At 40.0% G+C, this 22838-nt stretch overlaps 1 protein-coding gene across 1 annotated transcript in view; it reads left to right on the top strand.

Annotated features, from left to right (window-relative positions):
• The first annotated feature begins 1088 nt into the window (after positions 1–1088).
• Positions 1089–22838, top strand: part of LOC138951196 (uncharacterized) — a 39609-nt gene continuing 17859 nt past the window's right edge. The window contains exons 1-3 of the mRNA XM_070322849.1: positions 1089–1107; positions 2575–2675; positions 5203–5459. Of these exons, the coding sequence (XP_070178950.1) occupies positions 2600–2675; positions 5203–5459 (333 nt within the window). The 5' untranslated portion in view covers positions 1089–1107; positions 2575–2599. The remainder of the gene's footprint in view (positions 1108–2574; positions 2676–5202; positions 5460–22838) is intronic.

Raw genomic sequence — 22838 nt, forward strand, 5'->3', positions numbered from 1 at the left:
GTACAAATCTCACTGTTGGACAGTCAAGGTAAATTTAGTTATGCGGCCAGTGTCCCGAGTACAAATTTCACTGTTGGACAGTCCAGGTAAATTGAGTTATGCGGCCAGTGTCCCGAGTACAAATTTCAGTTTTAAGCCAGTGTTTCTGGAGCTACGAAACCGAACAATGAGAAATCGTTTTCCCCGAATCGGCGAACTGCAGCTCGGTGAGAACTGTATCTATACCACAATCCTTTACGCGATCTGACCTAACCTTGACCCCTGACCTGGTCTACATACCACACACGTCACAAACCAGTCAGCTGTTTTTACCCTCCCCTCCCCCCCAAAAAAACAACAACATTTTCTGTGGATACACACGTTACCTGCATACGTGCCGACGAAATGTTGATCCTTGCTTCAATACTTTGAAGCTGTTGCTTGGATAATAACCTGGTAACATTAGTATTTCGGTGTTCAGTCAAATGTTAAAGTTTCTATCACACACACACACACACACACACACACACACACACACACACACACACACACACACACACACACACACACACACACACATACATTCGCACACACACAAGTTAGCATCGCATAGGCTACACTTACGTGAGCCAAAAATGAGAAAGAGAGAGTCGTCAGTTAGTAGTGGTTTTGACACGTAGCGACAATGACACGTAGCGCTAAAAGATGTAGTGCTGTCGACACGTAGTGATACTAAACAAATGATAGCGACTCATAGACATATTATGTGTGGCACTAATCAACGTAGCGATAGCTCCACGTAGCACAAATGACACGAAGGACAAAATAATGACACGTAGCACAAATGACACGTAGCGCCAGCGATACGCACCCGATGATTGTACTCGGCAGGGCAGCACATTTTGTGTAAAAACATGTGGACATGTGGAGGTTGGGGAGGGCGGGGGGGGGGGGGGGGGGTAGTGAGAGGTAGATGGGATTTGCTTCTGGCAACGACTGAGTGAGCATTTACCACAATCCATGTGACAAGCACCTGGCGCCAACTGCTAAAGGAGATTTACCTGTATAAATATCCCGACAGAGAGCGGAGCAAATCATCCATCTTCTTCGAGCACAGCCTTCTTGTTGGTAAGTTGTCCGTCCAGTACGTACTTTGTTATCTCAATCAGTCGAAAGGTGTTCGCGGGCTTAACCACGTTCAATTCCGTTAGGACTAAAATTGATGAGATGTGTGCATTTGGTTGCGTGTGATCTGTTTATGAAATGAAATATTGTTGAAAACTGACCGTCTGATTGCAGTCTTGTTGAAGAAACAGTGAAAATAAATTTGAAAGAGGAACTACTCTTGTTGCTAGGCAAAGTGTGCGAGTTACTTGCGTTGGGAATTTGCTTGTGTTGAACGTTTGTGCATGATCTAGATTCAGAAAACATGGATTTTATATGGAGATTAATGTGTTGAAGCCTGTAGTTGTTAATTTAAATGCGATATGTTTGTTTTGTTTGCTCCAGAGATGTATATTTCGTACATTAGAGCGTTCGGAACTTTTCAATCGCAAAAGTAGATCCCACAAAGTCTAGCTCCTAAACCTGTGTGCTATCGAGGATTCAGGCCTGTTGTTTTGTTCAGGCAAGTAATTTTGGTTGCTGAGTAAGTTACCGAAAAATAACTAGCCCTACAAGTTTACAGAGAGAAAAAAGCAGCAGAGGGGGGAATAAAACCGAATATCGGCGTGAACGAAAGAACACGCTTGTGTTAGAGTGTAGTGAACGTCTTACTTCCAGGTGCACGGAGCCACCATGGCTTTTCGGCATTTGACAAAAATACCATAGTTTATTGACTTTCTTGCAAGGGGTCGAAAACTGCAACTTGTATACGAATTAACTTGTATCATTGTCGACAGGTGACCGCGTAACACTCGCTCAGTATGACGTCAGATCCCGAAAGTGAATTTCGCCCAAAACCTACATGTTGAGGTCACATTCCGCGTCACAGTGGTTATCAAAAACAATTGCCTCAGTTTGCGGTCATGAACAAGCTCGCTGCAGCTCGCAATTGTCATGATCTCGAACTGTTACCATTAATGTTAACATCCACTGAGACGAGGCGTGAAACTCATTCATTCCCCCTTTCTTCAGTCAGTCAAAGACAAAATAGTTTTGTGCCACTGCTTGATCTAATTCCAATCACTCTGCCAGCCCACCTGCCCATGTGAGTGATTGTAATGTTCACTTGCGTAGTTCGGTAACATTCATTCGATTCTGCTAAGATTTCACAGCAGTTGTTTGAATTGGAATAAAATCAATAACGCAGTTGAGCCGTTGTTCTGTTGTGGCGGTAAAAGCAGATAGAGATACTGTTGTGCTCCTTCAATGTGTTGGTATTGCTGAGGAAAGTTTTGTTCCGTTCGTATTACCTTGCAGACGAACTTTTTCGGTATGTTAATGTTGTCTACTCCATAGATGTATACTTCTTACATATGAGCGTTCGGAACATATAAGTCGCTATAAACCCATGAGCTATCGGGGAGTCGGGCTGGTTGCTGCGTAGTTTTATTTAATTGTTTGTATTGCTGATGAACTAAAATATAATTTCAGATGTGATTTGCTGCAAACAATAAAGATGGAGTTGTCATCAGCCTGGTTGCTAGCTGTGTTGGCGTGTGTCAGTGTCGTCAAATTTGAATTCACACTGGCAGGTACTCGTTACGTGATTAGGTTCTCTTAATACACATTTAATCATTGTAATGTGTGTGTGTGTGTATGTGTGTGTGTGTGTGTGTGTGTGTGTGTGTGTGTGTGTGTGTGTGTGTGTATGTGTATGTGTGTGTGTGTGTGTGTGTGTGTGTGCGTGTGTGTGTGTGTGAATAACAGTAATGTTTGTGTTGTTGTCAAATTATAAACGTTCAACAACTTACCTTTCTTGTGGGTTTGTTCCTGAATTTTGGCAGTCAGTTTGTTTTTCACATTAAGTCAAATTTGACCAGGTGTCGGGGACTCGTGACTAGGGGAGTGAGAATAGAACGTGTCCGTGTGGAAGACACACTGCATGTACAGTCATGTTACGTTGACGTTGTAGGCAGTGTCCTTCCCGTCTAAACAGTTCGGCATACCGTGTAAGATCTTGCCAGGCAGTGTTATTCCCGTCTAAACAGTTCGGCACACCGTGTCAGATCTGGCCAGGCAGTGTTATTCCCGTCTAAACAGTTCGGCACACCGTGTCAGATCTTGCCAGGCAGTGTTATTCCCGTCTAAGCAGTTCGGCACACCGTGTCAGATCTGGCCAGGCAGTGTTATTCCCGTCTAAACAGTTCGGCACACCGTGTCAGATCTGGCCAGGCAGTGTTATTCCCATCTAAACAGTTCGGCACACCGTGTAAGATCTTGCCAGGCAGTGTTATTCCCGTCTAAACAGTTTGGCACACCGTGTAAGATCAGACCAGGCAGTGTTATTCCCGTCTAAACAGTTCGGCAAACCGTGTAAGATCTTGCCAGGCAGTGTTATTCCCGTCTAAACAGTTCGGCAAACCGTGTAAGATCTTGCCAGGCAGTGTTAATCCCGTCTAAACAGTTCGGCAAACCGTGTAAGATCTTGCCAGGCAGTGTGATTCCCGTCTAAACAGTTCAACACACCGTGTAAGATCTTGCCAGGCAGTGTTATTCCCGTCTAAACGGTTCGGCACACCGTGTCAGATCTTGCCAAGCGTTAACATGGACTGGGATAATCGCTCCACTTGGTCACATACCAAAAGTGAACAGTCTGGGTGCTTTGTGCAGAATGTAGAAGGGAACCAATGAAGTAAATGTCTCATATTCAGTAACTATACATCCATCCCGCATTACATGTTTGATCTGTTATTGTAGGTTCAAAACGGTTGAGCAGATCGCGAGCAACATCTGCCTGTTGCTTATTCTGTTCTACTGTCAGCTTATGCGTCATCCATTTTGCAGCTAGAGCTTTTCAAGCTGAAGGTCATTTTGTAGAATTCTCTTATCTGTTTCTTGTTCAAGTTAGAATTGTGCACTTGAACTATTATCGTATGTATATGTTCTTATATTTCTTACATTTGATACAGCTGCTACAGTATTCGCGTTTGAAGAATTCTTTGTAAGACTTATTGTTGTCACATCATAGAATGATTTATTCACATCTGTAGCAATTTCCATTGTTCGTTTGCTCAGCTACAGTCCTTTAAAGACGTGCGATTTTTCACGGTGCTTGTAAAAAGACCCCATTTTCAAGTACGTCCAAAAGTAACGTATTTTGAAACCTCGTAATGTTATGACGTAACAATCTAACGACGTCGTCTCTTCAAGCATACATGTTTGGTCTTTTAAATTGTATGTTACTGTTTGTGATTATTGACCCGAGACATGCATGAAAGCAGTTTCATCATTTTGTTTGGATTATACATCGTAGGAGAATTTGGACCTGTCTGAAAAAACCCCGCATTATCACCATTTCAGTGCACCATACGGCTTGTTGACAAACCAAAACTGATTCTAGGGGACCTGTTAAATGTTATAATGTCCTTTCAGGGACCCATCTTGTTCATCACGCTAAGATTAAACAAGACAAAGTAAAAAATAAAATTAACAAAATCGGCGTGATTTATTCTAAAGCATGACACTTCAACTGCTGTCAGATAATACATTCTTTATCTAAAAGATACCGAAAAGCCAGTTTTGTCAGTGAGTGCTTTACAGAACGGCAAGGCATCACCCATCCTTTGAGTGTGCAATGCCGATCCGCTCACTTAAAAATGTCATTGTCTAAGTTCTGAAGAATCAAGTGAAATTTCGTCAACTCAATTTTTCTTTCTGTCTGGCGTTGATTCTAAATCTGTCTCTCTGTTGGAAATGACAAATCGAAGCAACTGAAATGCATATTGTGAAATGTTTGTGTGAACGCATTTCATCTTTTATAGTATTCATCACGTCGGGTGGGTGATTGATTGACCCAGGTCACAAGAATAATTGACTGACGGGCAGAAGCAGATGGGAGCGATCCAGTTCCCATTGCGGTTGTTCCCTCTAATTCGCAGGGTCTGTTCGACATTTCTTTACAGAAGTTAATGCTGACAATCCATTTTCTCGACATGTCTGTTATCATTTGCTAGCAGTTAGCATTTTTTTTAGATAACTTAAATAAGAAGTGGACGACCACTATAATTGCAACGCTTCTTGAAATGTCTCTGTATTTTCCATTTCGATAATTTCTTTGAGACGAGAAAGCATGCTCCATTGCGCGTTACGGAACGATTACAATGTTCAACGGAGAAACGACTGAGCTGAAACTTCCCTGTCAGTATCGACTGTCGGACTTCACGTGCGGGGACTACCGGGTCAAGGTGACCCCGGGCAGTGCTGTGGACAAGGATTACAGTCACCGTTTCTCCCCGGACACGGTGTGGGTCAACGTCGTATACGCTAAGACCGGCGCTTTCTTGAAGATACGCACCTCAGTGAAACGACTAGACAAGGTTAGGAGAGACCATCGACGCACTTCAGATTTTGTTTGTTTGTTTGTTTGTTTGTTTGCTTAACGCCCAGCCGACCACGAAGGGCCATATCAGGGCGGTGCTGCTTTGACATATAACGTGCGCCACACACAAGACAGAAGTCGCAGCACAGGCTTCATGTCTCACCCAGTCACATTATTCTGACACCGGACCAACCAGTCAACCCCATAATGCCAGACGCCAGGCGGAGCAGCCACTAGATTGCCAATGTTAAAGTCTTAGGTATGACCCGGCCGGGGTTTGAACCCACGACCTCAGAGAAAGGGAGAATGTACGTTCTGGCTCACCGATTCCGACAGACCCTAAATATTAACGCAAAATAGGCTTCTGGACTAAACTTTTACTAAAATGAAACATGCGACAAAATCAGAAAAATACTGCATAAATCCATACAAAAAAAAATACAGTAAAGTAAGGTTGTTTTGAACCAATGCCGGGTCTGTCGGAATCAGTAACCCAGAACGTACATTCTCCCTTTCTCTCATACAACGCTAAATTTAGTTTCCATTGAAATATTAATTCAATCTGCCCTTCGTAGCCAAGCCCAAGACTACCGTATTGATCTGGTAAAAACAAACAGTCATCCTGCAAGCTAGTCTTCTATATTCCTCCAATGGCAAGACAAGATTAAATCATGTGATAGCAACAGTTACGTCACGTCCACCCTAATGTTTTGTTGTGGCTAGCAACGGGGCTGGGATATCTTGTCATATTACTTTGGTGGTTGTGCTGTTCAGACTTGTTGGAAGCGGTGGCAGTTTTCTGTGAGAGAAGTGTTTGAATTTGTGTTTCTGTTGATTAATCTCATGTCTCAAGACAGTATTTCTTCACAAGAATTAGCTCAGGAAATTAGTAAAGCGCAAGCAGCTAACCAAAAACTGTTAGATTCAGAAAGTATGGCTTTTGAGCAAGCTCAGGAAATTCCTCTTCCACCGCCAACACCATCAGAATTTTGGACAGAAGAAGAGAAGAACACTTTGTTAGAGAATCGGAAGTATTTTGAAGAAATGGTGCAAATCGTAGATAAAGCTGTAAAAGAAGGGCCGATAGAATTACCTAAAAAGCCGAAAAGAAAGATTGAGCAGTTGTTCAAAGAAAAAACAGGAGTAAAGAAAAGCAGAAATGATCTCACAACTCCACAGGCATTACACAATTATCTGATTTCTAATCAAGCTGATATAAAAACAACGATTTCCAGAGAAGCTTTTTCTGAGAAATTATTTGAAAACCCATCAAATGAAGACGAAATGGTAGAAAGATTAAACAAAGGAGTGAGAAATTTAGCTAGACAAGATGCGCAGACTATGATGATTTACATTCAGTTTGGCAACTTTTTAATTCTGTGTAAAAACTGGCAGGAGAAGGAGAGGAAAGAAGGGAGAATAACAGAAACTTGGGCTGACTGGTTGAAAGCAAAAACAGGCTATTCCGATGTTCATGCACGGAAATTACGAGCCGTTGCAGGTGTTCTTTATGGATATCCTGGATTTTTTGCTGTTGGTCTCCCCTTTCGTTTTATTTACAGCAAGCTAAATAACATTAAGAGCATGCTGCAAGTGCCAGAATTTGCTTCCATCTGGAAACAAGCTCCTCAAGTACCAGAAACAAGCCAGCTCCAACATTCTCAAGAATTCTAGGATTCTAAAAATAGTACCGTTCACGCGTGAACGGTAGGTCTTGCTGGTAAACCGGCGGCTTGGGTCACTCTGTTTCAACGCTTCGCTTCACAACGCTTCACTACGCTTCACTACGCTTCACTACGCTTCAATATTTAGGCTGCCTTTTCAGGCGGCCACCGAGTGCACTTTATGCAAATGACTTGTTTATTGAATCAAGCTTTGACAAGTGTACTTGGTGGCTGCTTTGAAACTCAACAAAGCCTAGTACTCCCCTTTCACAAACACTTCCCAAACGCAAGCAACTTCCTTTTCCCCGCTGCAGTCAGAACAAAGCTGTCATAGCGGGTTTTCCCGATTGACAAAAATTCTTATTACACACTCAGACTATTTGGAGCCGCGTTTATTCTCCAGTGCCCAATTGCATAAGAATATTCTGGTGATGAATAAACGCGCTTTGTGTCATTAGCATCTAAAGATTTCTTGTTTACAATAGTTGTGTTGATCTGATGAAGCGCGGAACTGATCTTAGGGTTGTCATGGTGAAACACTCGCTTCTGAAACAGTGCTTCCTTGTAGTTATCATGCGATATGCTCGACTTTACAACCTGTTTGCTTACACCCTTTGCTTTTTTAACCACCCCTTTCTCACTTGCAACACTGTACATCTTTGCACGCAATCCAACATACTCCTTAATTATCTTCCCATTCATTTCATCTTTCATCTTTCCAATAACCTTCTTGTTAACATTTGAGTGCAATGGTGATTCTTTAGGGTAGTCGCAAGTGTCATAAAAAGAATCTTTTCCTTTTACTGCAGGACTTTCAGCTTCTAGATCTTTGTAAATGTCATCCGCTGGAATGTCAAGTAAGAATGAATCTGTGTCTGTGTAAAGTACTCTCGATTTGGGATATCTTGGTTTCAAATAATCATACAAAAACTCAAGCATCAACAGTTTTGACAACTCTAGCACAGTAAAGCCTATGAATACTGGTTTGTCAAGCTTGACTACAAGTTTTTTCATTAAGATACCATACAGCTGTTCATGAAAGTATTTAAAGTCTTGATACTGTGGTTTGGATGTCAGCTTGATGGCCTCATTTTCTCTTGTTACAAGTCTAACATCCTTTCTCTTGTGTGGGTTTTCCATTGTCTTACCAAAGCAACTGTTGTTCATCAGTTTAAAAAAGTCTTTCTCTGATGCATCAGCGGCTTTGGTTCTCAGTTCTGTGTTTTTCATGATGTAAGGTTTCATAAACTGTTCTTGATCAAATAAAATTATACGATGAACAGCCTTCAAAATTAATCCATGTCTAATGTAAAACTGTAACAGTCTGTAGTGACACACATACTTCTTTTTGTGAAACAGATTGGGCACCAGCTTTGGAGGTTCTCTTGGGTTTACTTTTAACCTCTCAGCAGCTAAAGGATAATCATTATGTAGATCATGAAGTGATAGTGGATAGTCTAAGTCAACTTCTAGTATCCATCCCTTTCGACTGTCTGGGCCTGCTTTTAATATTGTCAGCACAACACATTGTGAAAATGGTCCTGAATAGATCTTAAAGTTCCGAAGTGGAAGCGTCTGACACATTGCCCAACCATACACATTGTTTGCATCTAGATACATGATGTAATTAGAAGGTTTCATAGGATCAAAGTCGTCCAAGTATTTGTTGTTGGCTTTGCAGTAATTGTGTGAAGCCATACTGATTCCTCCACGTAGTCCATTTTCAATCATCTGAAGTGTAGGTAGATCTGATAGCAAGTCAATCTTTACTCCTGTAAATCTAAGAAATGCATCCCAGCTCATGCCTGGTGCAGATATGTAATGTGAAGGATCTAGATTGTAGTGCTTCATACATGTTCTTCTGTAATTCTCAAATATATCTGCAAGTAAACAAACATCAGCCAACAAATATTGATCATGATAATCACCCATTGTATTACATCCTAATTTATTCCATGCAGTCTTAGCGTGTTCATAGTCTTCGTCACTTATACCTTTACCCTTCAGCCGTGAGAAGTAAGCATCCTTTGGTGGTAACTCATCTTCATCAAACCTCTCCCACGAATCCATGTATTCATATGGATAGACTCCCTTTCTAACTAAGTCACTGTCAAAGTACTTACATGTGATTGGGAAAGCAGTTAGTGATGAAGATAAAGACTCAAGTGTTCCCATCAGATGTTGAGCAGAATCGTAGAAGTATAAACTATTCAGAGTAAAGGCCATGTACTTTTCTGAAGACTGCGCAATGCATCTTGCTTTGTATTCATCAGTTACTGCCTGCATGATCAGATGTGAATCATAACCGCGCAAGTTATGGAAGAAGATTGGAAGCTTCCAAGTCTTAGGATCAAACTTTAATTGTAGATTACATTTGCTGTGTGCTGCTCCTCGGAACTGCCCACTTACATGATCATGATCTCTTACTATTGGATTGTCTGTGTTTGGTGTTAGACTTTGTTCGCATATCCAACACTGTGTGGTAGAGTTAAACTGTTCTTGGTCTTCAGGTTTCATAACAATGTCTGAAAGATTCAGTTGTTTGGAGCAGTCATTTCGCACTTGGTTCATTTGCTGTAAGAAGTTCTTTGCTGCATTAGGTCCTCTGTACAATTGCGGTTTAGAATGTTTACCATCTGAACTAACAACAATAAATGCATATGAACAGACTTGATGATTACTTAGAGTTACTGTTTTAGGTAGGTCTTTTGGTAAAGGTCCTTCATATGGCACAATGATAGATTCAAAGTCAGCATAAACAACATAAGGACTTTTCTGTAGTTTGCATACATTCTTAAAATACACTTTGCTGTCTGGCGGTGGTGTTGTTAACTTCACGACCGCATCATCAACGCTCTTACAATGTTGCTTGTGTATAAGTGCTGCATGAATTGATGGAATACGCAAGAGACATCGCCTACAAAAGTCTTGTTTACTATTGTGATTGCTTGTGCTCGCCATCAGTCTACTCATTGTACGAATCAAAGTGTAATGATATTTTACACCATCAGTCATTAGTAACATGTCAACATGGTTAGTATCACAATCACCAATCGTTGGTGAGTTCTTTGATATTCTGACTGGTTTCAGTTCATCTTCCTCATCCCACGTGTAAACATTTACGGTGATGGGTTTGTTTTGCTGTTCAAATTTGTCAATGCTTGTAATGCTGACAGGAAATTCAATACCAGTAAAGTTTAGTTTATTTCTGTATGCATGATAGTTAGACACTCTTTCTGCATTTTTCTTTACACTGTACAGTCTTGCCAGAACACACCACATAAAACATTTGTCATCATCATTCTTTATGTTCAGCACAGCACGTTTTTTGACAAGAGCAGGAGGTAAAGGTATGTAACTTCTACCTCTGATGGGGGCAAATTTACTTAGCTTCAATTCTATTTTTAGAATTTCACCTTCTGACCATCCGGATCCTTTCATCTTTGCATCCTCTGCAGCTTGCTCAAACCGTTTCATCATTTCATCTGCCCAGTTTCCATTCAATTCTGCCATAGAATTAAGTGCTAGTTGTCTGGTTGAAACATGAACTTCTAGCACCTCATCACTGACTGTTTTGTATTTTATTAAACTGACTATCTGCACTTTTACTGGAGGTTCAATCAACAAATTGTTTGGAATTTGTTCAATGGCGTCTTGCACACTGGACTGCACATTTTGAGGATCCGTTACTTGTAATTCAACGGTGTCAAATACTGTCGATAAAGATTCTAATACAGAGTCTTCCATCGCTGTGAGTTTGATTTTATAACTCAAAATAAAATTAAGTAGATGTGCATTGCCAAGGCACTGCATACCCCCAGCGAAAGACCAATCGTCCGTCTCTCTCTCTCTCTCTCTCTCTCTCTCTCTCTCTCTCTCTCTCTCTCTCTCTCTCTCTCTCTCTCTCTCTCTCTCTCTCTCAAACACACACACACACACACACACGCACACACACACAAACACACACACACACTCACACACACACACACACACACACGCACACACACACACCCACACACACACACCCCAAGTCACACACGCACACATACACACACTCACTCACACGCACTCACTCACTCTCTCACAAAAACTTCATACACACAAAACACACACCCATACGCACATATGGACAGACAGACATACACACCTTTACAAACAAACACACATACACGCACACACATACACGTATGCACACACACACACCACACACACACTCACACACACACACGAGTACAGACTCATGCACGCGTGCGCGCGCACACACACACACACACACAAATACACACACACACACACACACACACACACACACACACACACACACCCCACACACACTCACACACACACGAGTACAGACTCATGCACGCGAGCACACACACACAAATACACACACACACACACACACAAATACACACACACACACACACCACACACACACACACACACGAGTACAGACTCATGCACGCGTGCGCGCACACACACACACACACACACACACACCACACACACACTCACACACACACGAGTACAGACTCATGCACGCGTGCACACGCACACACACACAAATACACACACACACACTCACACACACACACACACACACACAAACAGTAACACTAACACATGTGCACAAAATGAACACAAACACACACAACCCGCGAGAGAGAAAGACTACAGGGAGGCATGACGTCATGATGCATTAATTGACGTCAAAGACTTTCGACCGTGACGTATTCTTCTTACGCGAGCTTTATCCATAGACTTGGAAACTACGGAATTTCTACCCGTCCAAAGCGGCCTTGGGTGGCGTTTGCTCAAAAAATGGGGGCGCCAATTTTACCTACCGTATTTTTGTTAGTATGGTCCCAATTTTTGGTGAACTTCCATCTCCAACTGTGGCCCATTTTCGGGCACAAAGAATCCTTCTTTATCATGTATTATTCGGTATGCACATTTCTCAAATCGATTACAGTATAGCGTTCACGGGATACCTCCAGCTTCGCTGGGAATATAAATTAAAAAAATGAAGTTGCTTAGAATTCTTTCTCAGAGCTTCCATTTTTGTTAACACTATAAAATCTGAAATAAAAAATCATTTAACATTTGTACCACGTGGAACTAATTGTAATTCCTCTTTTACAAAGGCTCTTTGCGGTGCTGGTTCTCTCAAGTAATATATAGGTGGATTTGTCTCTACTACTCTCTTGATTTCATGAATGTCAATACTCCAGATTGGATCCGTTGCACGCTTCCTGCTGTCACCCTCAGCTTCACCGGGTGCATATAAATATCTGACTTTCTGATTGAAAGGTAGTAATGCCACTGGTGTTGTTGACTTTGGAGCAACAGGTATTGTTTTCTGTTTGATTGCATCAACTGGTCTTAACCCTGTAGCTTTAAATACCTCCAGATTCATTGCTCTAAGTACTGATGGTAATCTTTTGACCCATTCAGTGTTACGCAATTTACTTTCTGTGTCCAAAAATTCCTGATGGTACTGATATGAAAACAGTTTTTCTGCCAACTGTTTGTTAAAGCTCTCAACAATAGCCTGTGACCTGTGGTTTCCTGGAATACCTCTCTTCACTGTAACATGATGTTTTAACAGAAGCTGGTTGACAGCTCCTTTAAACTCCTTACCATCATCGCACTGAATCATTCTGGGATACTTTAGTGGTCCACGTCTGTAAATTTCTTGCAGGGCAACAGCTGTAGCTATAGCACTTTTCTCTGTCAACGGTTCAGCATCTTTGTATCTTGTTGCAACATCAACTACAGTCAGTGCATACTTATATTTCTTCCTTCTGACTGTGTCATGCGGTAAATACAGTAGGTCTATTTGATGAGTGTCATTCGGTTTAATGTTAACAAAGTGTGGTCGTGTAATTTTTCTTGGTGCAGGTAAATAGATCTGCCAAACTGCCTGCTTTGACAACCATTTCTTTGCTCTATCTTGAGAAACACCTGCTGCGTCACTGAGCTTGTCAATAGCAGTTCTTCCTTTCCAGTATCCTTTTGGGGAATAATATATTTTAGATAACAAAGCATCACTCATGGTTTTTTAAATGACAGAATATTAAGATTTGACAGCACGCGCAATAAAGTAAACAACAGCCATACCAATAACAATGAAAACAATCTCGCCCACCTTCTGCTCTTCTGAAGGCTGATAAAAGTCACCCAGTTTTGGAGGAGCACTTGTCTTCATTTTCTTTCCAGTTACAAGATAGTATTCTTGAATGGCTGCATCAACATTGGCAAAGGTTTTGTTTGCATGTCCTTGCTGCCTGAGTTTATCATTCATAAAGTCTAACTGCGCAATTCGTTTCTTCTCGTATTCATCCTGTGCTTTCGCCAGTTGTTCCATGGCTTTGTTGTGCCTTTCCCTCTCTTCACCATTTTGCAGTTTAGAAAACAAATAGTTGCTGCCAGAAAATGCAAGCGCATTTACAATCGCACCTCCCACCATCATAACCAAGCTAGCCATTTTATTGTCTTACATGTTTATATTTTCTGGAATAATTCCTTGCTTCACCAGGAAGTCTTTTGTTGCAAAGGAAGCTGTCACAACACCAATTAGTTTAGCACCGTCTTCGAAGTCTAACTTTCCCAAGTCGGCTGGTTTCATTCTGAGGAGACTTTTACCCAGCATTGTGTAACCTACACTCAAGCCTCCAATCACTGCAGCGTGATAAACTAGATTAACTATTGTCTTTTCAGAACTCATTTTTATGTTATCAAAATTAAAATATTAAAATTATTCCATATGAAATGAATCCACTGCAGGTACTACTGTGGGCTTTGTTATTGTTTGTACTGCTTTGTTTGTTGGTTTTGGTGTTTCTGATTTTGGTGTTTCTGATTTTGGTTTTTCTGACACTTTATATTTGCCTTGCCAAAGTTTGTAAAGCAAGTATCCACCTCCTCCAACAACAGCTGCTACAGCTACTTTTCTGTATGATAGAAATGAAGATTTTAATTCTTGATCAGTTTGTGTGACCTTAGTCACTTCAGGAATGTTTGGTGTCTGCTCAACCTCAGACATAATGTTCTGCTTTGCCTTTTGATTTAACTTTTTTTGTCTGTTCCATTCGGCTAGTTTTTTTCCTGCTTCTACTCTACCAGGTTTCTTTGTCACTGTGTTCACTTCTGGTATTTTCGTCTGCTCCACTGTCTGCTTCAACTGATCCGTCATCTTTTTTATTCTGAAAATTAATGTGTTTGAAAGTAATTAATCCAGCAACAAATGGTACTAATAAAGCACCAAATCGATAATACAGGCCACAGGCAAGAGATTCGAGGGACTTGGAAACAACAGGGTCATGAGTTAGATCATGTGTTAAGTTTTCCTCCGAGTCGAGAGGTGTAAAATGTCCAAAAATCTTTGTGTACAAACCTATAACAGTCTGTCCAATACTTCTAACCATCTTAGAACCAAGCACTGATTCATACCGTCCATGATACTTTTCTATATCTTCTGAGGAAAGATGTTGTACTTCTTCCACAGTTAACTGCTGCCCAAGGTAGTGTTTTGTTTTTCCACAAACAGCAAGTGAATACAATCTTTCTTTTTTATCAGGTATAGTCCTACTGTCACAGATTTCAATATCTGTAGCAGTCTGCATCAGCAATTCATCACAGTTCATTTTATTTTGATGCAGAATAAAATTAAAATCTAGTAATTAAACTTGAGTAAGAACTTAGGTAGGAACTTAACAAGAACTTAGGTAGGAACTTGAGTAAGAACTTAGGTAGGAACTTAACAAGAACTTGAGTAAGAACTTGACAAGAACTTAGTAAGAACTTGACAAGAACTTGACAAGAACTTGAGTAAGAACTTGACAAGAACTTGAGTAAGAACTTGACAAGAACTTAGCAAGGATTTCTACAAACATACATACTGAACTGGTTGATCAGTTTTTAAAACCAGTTTCGAGTGCTTAGAAGATTTCAGATTATTCTTTATTCTTTCTCTCTCCTGTTTGTTTTCAATGACATCATTTTCTCGAAGACACTCTTCAAAACTGTCACGGTCCTTTGAATAGAACAATGTTATTGTTTTGAGTTGCTCTCTAAAGTCTTTCAGAACTGCATTGTATTTTTGTGTTAATATCCAAACTGATATTAATGCATGTCGTCCACTGAATGCAAGCTTTGCTAGTGCACTTTTCTTTCTAACAATGTCACGTTCTGCTGCACAGTCATCAATAATAAACAGTGTTGGCGTGTTCTGAAAAAGATCGAAATAATGCTCCAAGCAAACATTTAGACGATCAGAAGGATTTACAATAAATATATTTTGATCAGACCATATGAATTTTCTCTCCTTGTATGTTCTGTTATGCTTTATGGTTGGACAGAATATGACTATGTGTTCAAAGTGATTTATGTAAACAGTCTGTAATAAATCCAAAACATATCTTGTTTTGCCGCAACCTGTTGCCCCACAAATCAAAGAACAGTGTGGATCTTTTGGAAGAAAATCTAGATACTTCATTTTAACACGTTCAATAAACAATATCCTGTAATCTGCTTTCAGAGATGTTTAACTGCGCATCTGACACAACAAACACGTAGATCTTAACTGATTTACTACTACTCCCTACTTCCTTTTCAATTTGTATTGTGATTCCTTCTGATCCGTTTTCAATTCGCCTTCCACTTCCATGCAGTTTGTTGTCGTCAGTTGTTCTGAGATCCAGCCATAACGCATATTTATTTGTCAAGAAATCTTCTACGCCAACACCGTGTAAATGTAGATCTTTAGCCACAAGATCAGATGTTGGGTCTTTCAATCTTCCTCCAGTAAAGTACTTTCTTGCTTCATCATAGTGTTGGTATGGCAGCATGCCAGATGCAAATATTTGGTTTGGCTGCCCTTCAATTGTGCAATATACTCTATTGATTAGTGGATTGTAAAACTTTTCTATTTGCCTTTCATATGAATCTTTTGGTTCCTCAAACAACATAAGTATTCCCTTCATTGACCTAGCTGGTGTATTCAAGTTAATGTTCCAGATTGGATCAGCCTGGCTTTTTGAAAGTGTACTGTGATTCAACACTCTTTCATAATAGATAGGCAGCTTAGAACTGTACTGATTTTCTATAAGTCTAGCCAGTTCAGGATGGTTTACAACATCAAACTCTAAAGAAATTCCAGACACCTTATACTTTGCTTCCGGGTCTTGTGAAAGCATAACACGATCATAACTATTGAAAGTCAGGTCGTATGACAGCCTGTCACGCAATGCTCCTTGATAGAAGGGAGGATGTGAATTTATGAGTTCAAAGTCAAGTGGAATACAAAATTTGTTTCCAAAAGCAACATTGACAGCGTTATCTTTTTTGTTGTCAGCTTTATCTCCGGCTCCTATTCTAACTTTTATCCCATTGTCTGACTGAATCCCTTGAAACACTCTGTTTTTCTTTTCATTGTCAGTCAACCAATTATCTGCATAAACTAAAAATACATCTGCATTATTCAATGACATCACTTCCCGCCCTTCCAGTTTGACAGTAATCTTCCTCACAATTGCTCTTCCTACATTATAAGCCAAAGTCCTATTTGCATCTGAGCCAGATTCTAATTCTAATTTGAATGATAGTCTTACAGTGCCTGGTACAATAACATCGTTCTTACCTAGATTAGGAAACCTAACAGTAAGTATTTCATTCTGATCAATAGTAGAAGGATTATTTGTAACTATAACTGTTTGCCTTATTCCTTTTACCCCGAGAGGTTCTTTCAGCCTTCTGTAAGGATCAAGAACAGAACCGAACGATTGTGCCATCTTTTTTTTATTTTCAAAATAAAAAATAAGTTACAAATGGCAGAAGGTGGATTTGAAGATTTATTTGAGCCAGCGGACGACATGAGCGAAGCAATCCCTTTGGTTCCCTATCATCATTCACTGCATTATGAGGTGGCACGACATGAACTTCTGGAAGGTAAAGTTAGAGATTTCTACAAAAGTTTAGGAGAAGAACCTGATGTTTTAGATCCAAACCAGTTCAAAATGGAAGCAAATCATTTATATACAACTAACGATAAAGGAGAAAAAGTCCAACTTACATATAAATCTAATCCTGCTAAGTTTCTATCAAAAGTTTCACTAAAACAAAAACTTACTGCTAATCGACTTAGGCAATTAGATATTGTGCCTAGCACACGGTCATCATCTTCCCATGTTGTTTCCTTACTTCAACAAGCAGAACTAGGACTACCAACTGCTACTCAAATAGAATCTGTTCCATTGCAAGATCTTAATAAACTTGCAGATGAGGCTGATCAACTTATACAAGAGATAGAGACTTCTTTTTCTGAGGAAACTTCACTGAAGACTCCACATGAACTATTACCTATGAGAGAAATAGAAGCCCTTAATCAATCACTACAAACCATCAGAGGTGAAATAGCAAATAATCTGTCAAAACTAGGTCAGCTGGATGAAGATATAAACAAAGAGAAACAAAAACTTGCTGATGCTGATGATTTGAACCTAGAACAAGAAGTAAAAAACAGAATTTCTAAGCGTTTAAAAGATTTGCAGGAGGAGAAAGCCATAAGGTTAGAAGTTCTAAGTAACAATAGAGAACAACTGAGAACACAGGTCAGCAGAATAAAAAATACAATTCAAAGAATCCTTTACGAAGACACAACTCTTGCTGAAAGAATTAGAACGCTTTTCAGAGAGCAGGGAATCACAATAGCTAGTATACTAACTGCGCTAGGATTTGCAATAAGCACATTAGTGTTAACACTCACAGGTGGCACTGTCACACCTCCACCTCCACCTTCACCTTCATCTCCATCTGATCCGGGATGGGTAAAGAAACAACTCAAACACATTGCAGAACTATTAAAGAAACTAGCAGCAAAAGCTTTGGATGCACTTCCAGGAATCATTGGTTCAATTGTTAGCTGGCTGTTATCTTTTGCAGGTAAAGTTGTTGGTTTCATGGCTGAACATCTCTGGACTCTAATAGTTTTAATTGCAGGTGTTCTGCTAACGAGAATAAAGCAAAAGTAAGCCTACACCCACTCCACCAATTACTAGAGCAGTCTTCTGCGATTCATGATCATCACTAATACTAACAGCTTGATCATCACTAGTGACAGAATGATCTTCACCTGCAGCCCGATCTTCACTTGTCACGCTTTGTTTCTGTTCATTGTGATATGGCTGTAACATCGTTCTGATTTCTGAATTCAGTTCTTCACCCTTTCCAAGCGGCTGGGTGTCGCTAGCAATAATGATTTCATTGTTATAATTTGTTATTGTTCCAATCTGCAGCTGGAGATCAGAAGGTAACATGTAAAGGCCGTTACCAACAGCAAAGTCAACTTTTGATCTTGCATAACGGAGAGAGTCTTGATACCTTTTGATGCTGGAAGGCAGATCAACTGCAGAGTTTATGACATCTTCTAAATTTGATAACAACTGTTTCTGTGCACCAAACCCTGTGCTTGTTCTCATTATGTTTGATCGTGTCTGTGCCTGCGAGCCTAGCAAGCACCACGCATATGTTCGGATAGATTCATTGATCCTTTCAACACCTGATCCAGTGAAACCTTTGCCGGTGTCTAATATAAAAGTAGTCCATGCATTGTGGTGCTCTTGTTCTATTGATCCTAACTGTACCTGCACATTTGAAGAAAAAGATGTATGACCTGGCCAGTAATCAAAATTATACCTCCTGTGGACACCCCATAAATATAGTGTTCCCATGCCATGGTTTTTGTCTTGCTTTTGCCTAAAGTCGGTCTTAAAATCTATATTGAATTCATTGCAGAGACGCTCATACACTTTCATGTTTATCCTATTGTTGAATGGGTTCCAGCTCTTTTCATGCGGCATTGGTGCCTGAAGTTCAGACAAGATTCTCCTGCACTGATAGTAAACGTGAAATGTGTACACACACTTTGTCAGTAAGTTTGAATTATTCATGTGGTCTGCATAGGACACTCCACATCCTGTGGTTGCACAGAATATTGCAAAGTTTAACTGATTCTGATAGAACTGAATTGGGTGAGAGTTCCACATCTTTGGAACACTATCATTTTTGATTGGGGGATTTAGGTAAGAATGGAATGGGTCAGGCACTTTAACGCGAATGGATTGTGTTTCTGTTACAGCAAAGTCCAACTCATGGAAAGAAATAGTCTTTGGATTGTAATATGGTCCAGTTTTGTATTTAACGTCTTTGTTGAATTTATACTGAATCATTTTTGTTGTTGAATAAAAAATGTTTATCACACTAACAAATGTGAAGACTAGTGTGCCAGTTAAACTTGCAAACCCTATCAACAATCAAAATGGAGGAATGAAAGTTGCACTGCATGAAATTATGTACAAGGTTACTTGGTATAATATCAGTAAAAAAAAGAATAACAACTGGGTTAGAATTAATGGTAAAACACATTCTGTAGAAGATGGTTACTATGACTTCTGCACTTTAGAGAAAGAATTGTTTGCTCCAGTAGGTATTACAGCGAGTTTAAATCATGCAAGTCTCATTGCTACTCTTACTATGCCCAAAACTAGAGAAGTAAACAGATCATTTGAGTTTCCAACCAAACTCCTTGATATGCTTGGAATTACAAATATATACAAGGGAACACGTCCCATTGACATGGATGTTAACAGTGTACTGTTTGTTCACATGAGAGAGCTTAACACATCCTATAATCTGTTTAATGATCAGCGTTCTGATCTGCTTAGGATTCTTCCACCGAGTGATGCCTCTTTTTGTAAAATGCACGTGCCAACATTTAAGACACTTCAGTTCAAGGACTTGGAGGAAGGGTGTCATGAATTCCTACACATTGATCTGAAAAATCAAAGTGGACAACCAGTTGATTGTTTGTTTAACATTACATTGGAAATAGTTCCATAAAATATTGAGTATTAAAATGTCGAGTGGACCTACAATAGCTTATCCTGTTGCATGTTCAACTATAGAGTTGAAAGATTTAGCAGACGCTATCGACTTTGAGAGCAATGCTGAAGTTGGTGCAGTGTATGCATTCGAGTTTACAGACACTGGTCATTACAAGAGAAAGGAAATCGACGATGAAAAGAAACCAAGATTCCTCAAACTAGGTCAAATCCGTGATGTTAATGTACCTGATCCAATTGTCGATGACATATACTACATGTGGAAACATCAGAATAAAAAATGGGTACTTAGTCCTGTTATCAAAAAGATTGACTGGGAAATGAAGTTTGAATTTGTGAGTCCATACACTCTTGTTGGAAAAGACGACACATTCCGTAAGTCAATCAATGCTAAACCACTAATTGTTAGCCTTGTTCCTGCGTTTAACAGCAGGGGAGAAGTTGCAGTTAAACCTTTCCATAAGAACAACTATCTCATTCACAGAAAACAAAGTGTTGAAAAGGACGCTGACACCATTGTCGATTTTATACCCAAGCTTCCAATAGGGCAGAATGCAACTATGATATTTGATATAGTTGTCAGGAAAAGGGAAGAAACCACAAACACTGTTCTAATGAGAGGAATAAATCTCAACTGGAGACCATTAAATGTTGAAGAAGTCAGAGTATTTATTGCTGTTCAAAAGGATTCTAACACAATAAAAAAACAGACGTCAAACCAAAATGTTGTTGTTAACGCAGATATAAATAATTTAACAGAAATAAGAAGTATTAATCTTACTTATCTTGATTTGATTGCTTTCTACTATACAGATAAGGTGTTAAGCAATGAACAGCTTCAAAGCTTAGCAGAAACACTGGCGAGTGAGAATTAAGATAAATATTTTATATTTTGCATTAAAAAGATGACTAGCAGTGTGAAGCTTTATCCTAATATTGATGAAAGTGCAGCAGAAAGTCAACAATTCAGACTGGCACACATTAGTAATATACAAAAACAACTAGAAGATGAATTAGAAAAATATTCTCGCGCTAGACGTAAGTACTCAACAACTTACAACAGCCTTTCTAATGCCAGCACTGGTTCTACTATCCTTGCATCAGCTGCAGGTGTAACGGGAACAATTCTGTTAGCTACCGGAGTAGGGACTCCAGTTTCTCTAATCCTAGGTGGTGTGGCAGCAGCAGTTGGTGGTTTATCATTTATAGCATCAGCTATAATGAAAAAAATTGTGAAAAAGCTTGAAAAACACGAATCCATTTCCACTCTTGCATCATCAAAATTGTCTAGCCTAAAACTGTCTATCAGTAAAGCACTTGAAGATTCAAAAGTTTCTGACGAAGAATTCAAACAGATACAAACAGACTTTGATGACTACAAAAGTAAGAAAGCAAGTATTCAAACAAAAACACGAGCTGAATATAACAAGCCAATCGATATAGAAGATCTGAAAAAGCAGTTTTTAAAAAAGGGGATTCAAATAGGACGGGAAGAAAAAGTAAAAATAGAATCACTTGTAAAGAGTTAACTATTCGTTTAGACAGTCACATTGCATGTATCAGATATAATTCTAACAGTGAAAGAACATATGAAGTAAAGTTTGTAAATGAGAGAGCGTATTAAGCTTAAGAATGTTGCATAAGAGAAAGGGAGAATGTACGTTCTGGGTTACTGATTCCGACAGACCCGGCATTGGTTCAAAACAACCTTACTTTACTGTATTTTTTTTGTATGGATTTATGCAGTATTTTTCTGATTTTGTCGCATGTTTCATTTTAGTAAAAGTTTAGTCCAGAAGCCTATTTTGCGTTAATATTTAGGGTCTGTCGGAATCGGTGAGCCAGAACGTACATTCTCCCTTTCTCTACCTCCCGATCACGGGGCGGACGCCTTACCACTAGGCCAACAGTGCCGGTCACACACACTTCAGATAACTGCACGTTTTCCAAACCTCTCCTTTCTCTCACATTCAGATGCTCATTAAGTAGTTGTGCACTAATATAGCTGTCTGCTGAGTGGAAATGTATACTCACGGAATAAAATAACTTAACATGTTTTAAAATTTAATATCTCAAAATCGGAAAAAGTTGCAGTAGAGCGGGGTGGTACGATCATAGAACCATCAATTCCTGAGAAGAGGAAAAAAAACCGGAATGTTCTCGGTTGCTTAGTTTTTTCACAATTGGTCCTCAAAGACGCATGGTGTCATTTTGGAGTTTACTAGACTGACGCCTGAGCTTGCCGACGCTGCCGACAGCCAGTGCACGCTGTGTGTGCTGTAAACAGGTAGGCCTGCACTCTTTGACTCTCGGGGCACGTCTATCCGTACTTGAAACCTGCAAAAGGTCTGCTGCTGATCCACGAATATTGCATGAAAGTACTGCCTTTGGTTTGTCCGTTTGTTTGTGAGTGAGAACAACTCACTAAAATTAATGTTTCTTTCTCTTTGCCCAAAACTGTCCACTCTCACGGTCTTTCTCTTTCACCATGCCACGAACGTGTGTGAACGATAGACTCGTCGCAATAGGGATGTTGAGAGGAGGGATGACTTATACTGATGTTGCTAGGAGATTCGGAGTGACCAGGCAATCAGTTGCCTTGTGGCGAAGAAGGTACCAGCAAAACAACGGTAACGTTCGAGACCTGCCTCGCCAAGGACGGCCCCGTGTCACCAATCCTCAGCAAGACCGCTTCATTAGGGTGCAGCATCTGCGTAATCGATTCCACCCGGCTACTGTGAAATGAAATTTGTTTTGTTAATAAACGTATTGAAGCTAACCTTCACTGCTCCTGTGTAATTTAATTGCGGCTGC

Source organism: Littorina saxatilis, linkage group LG16, assembly GCF_037325665.1.
Source record: "Littorina saxatilis isolate snail1 linkage group LG16, US_GU_Lsax_2.0, whole genome shotgun sequence".
In the NCBI taxonomy this organism is placed as follows: Eukaryota; Metazoa; Mollusca; class Gastropoda; order Littorinimorpha; family Littorinidae; genus Littorina; species Littorina saxatilis.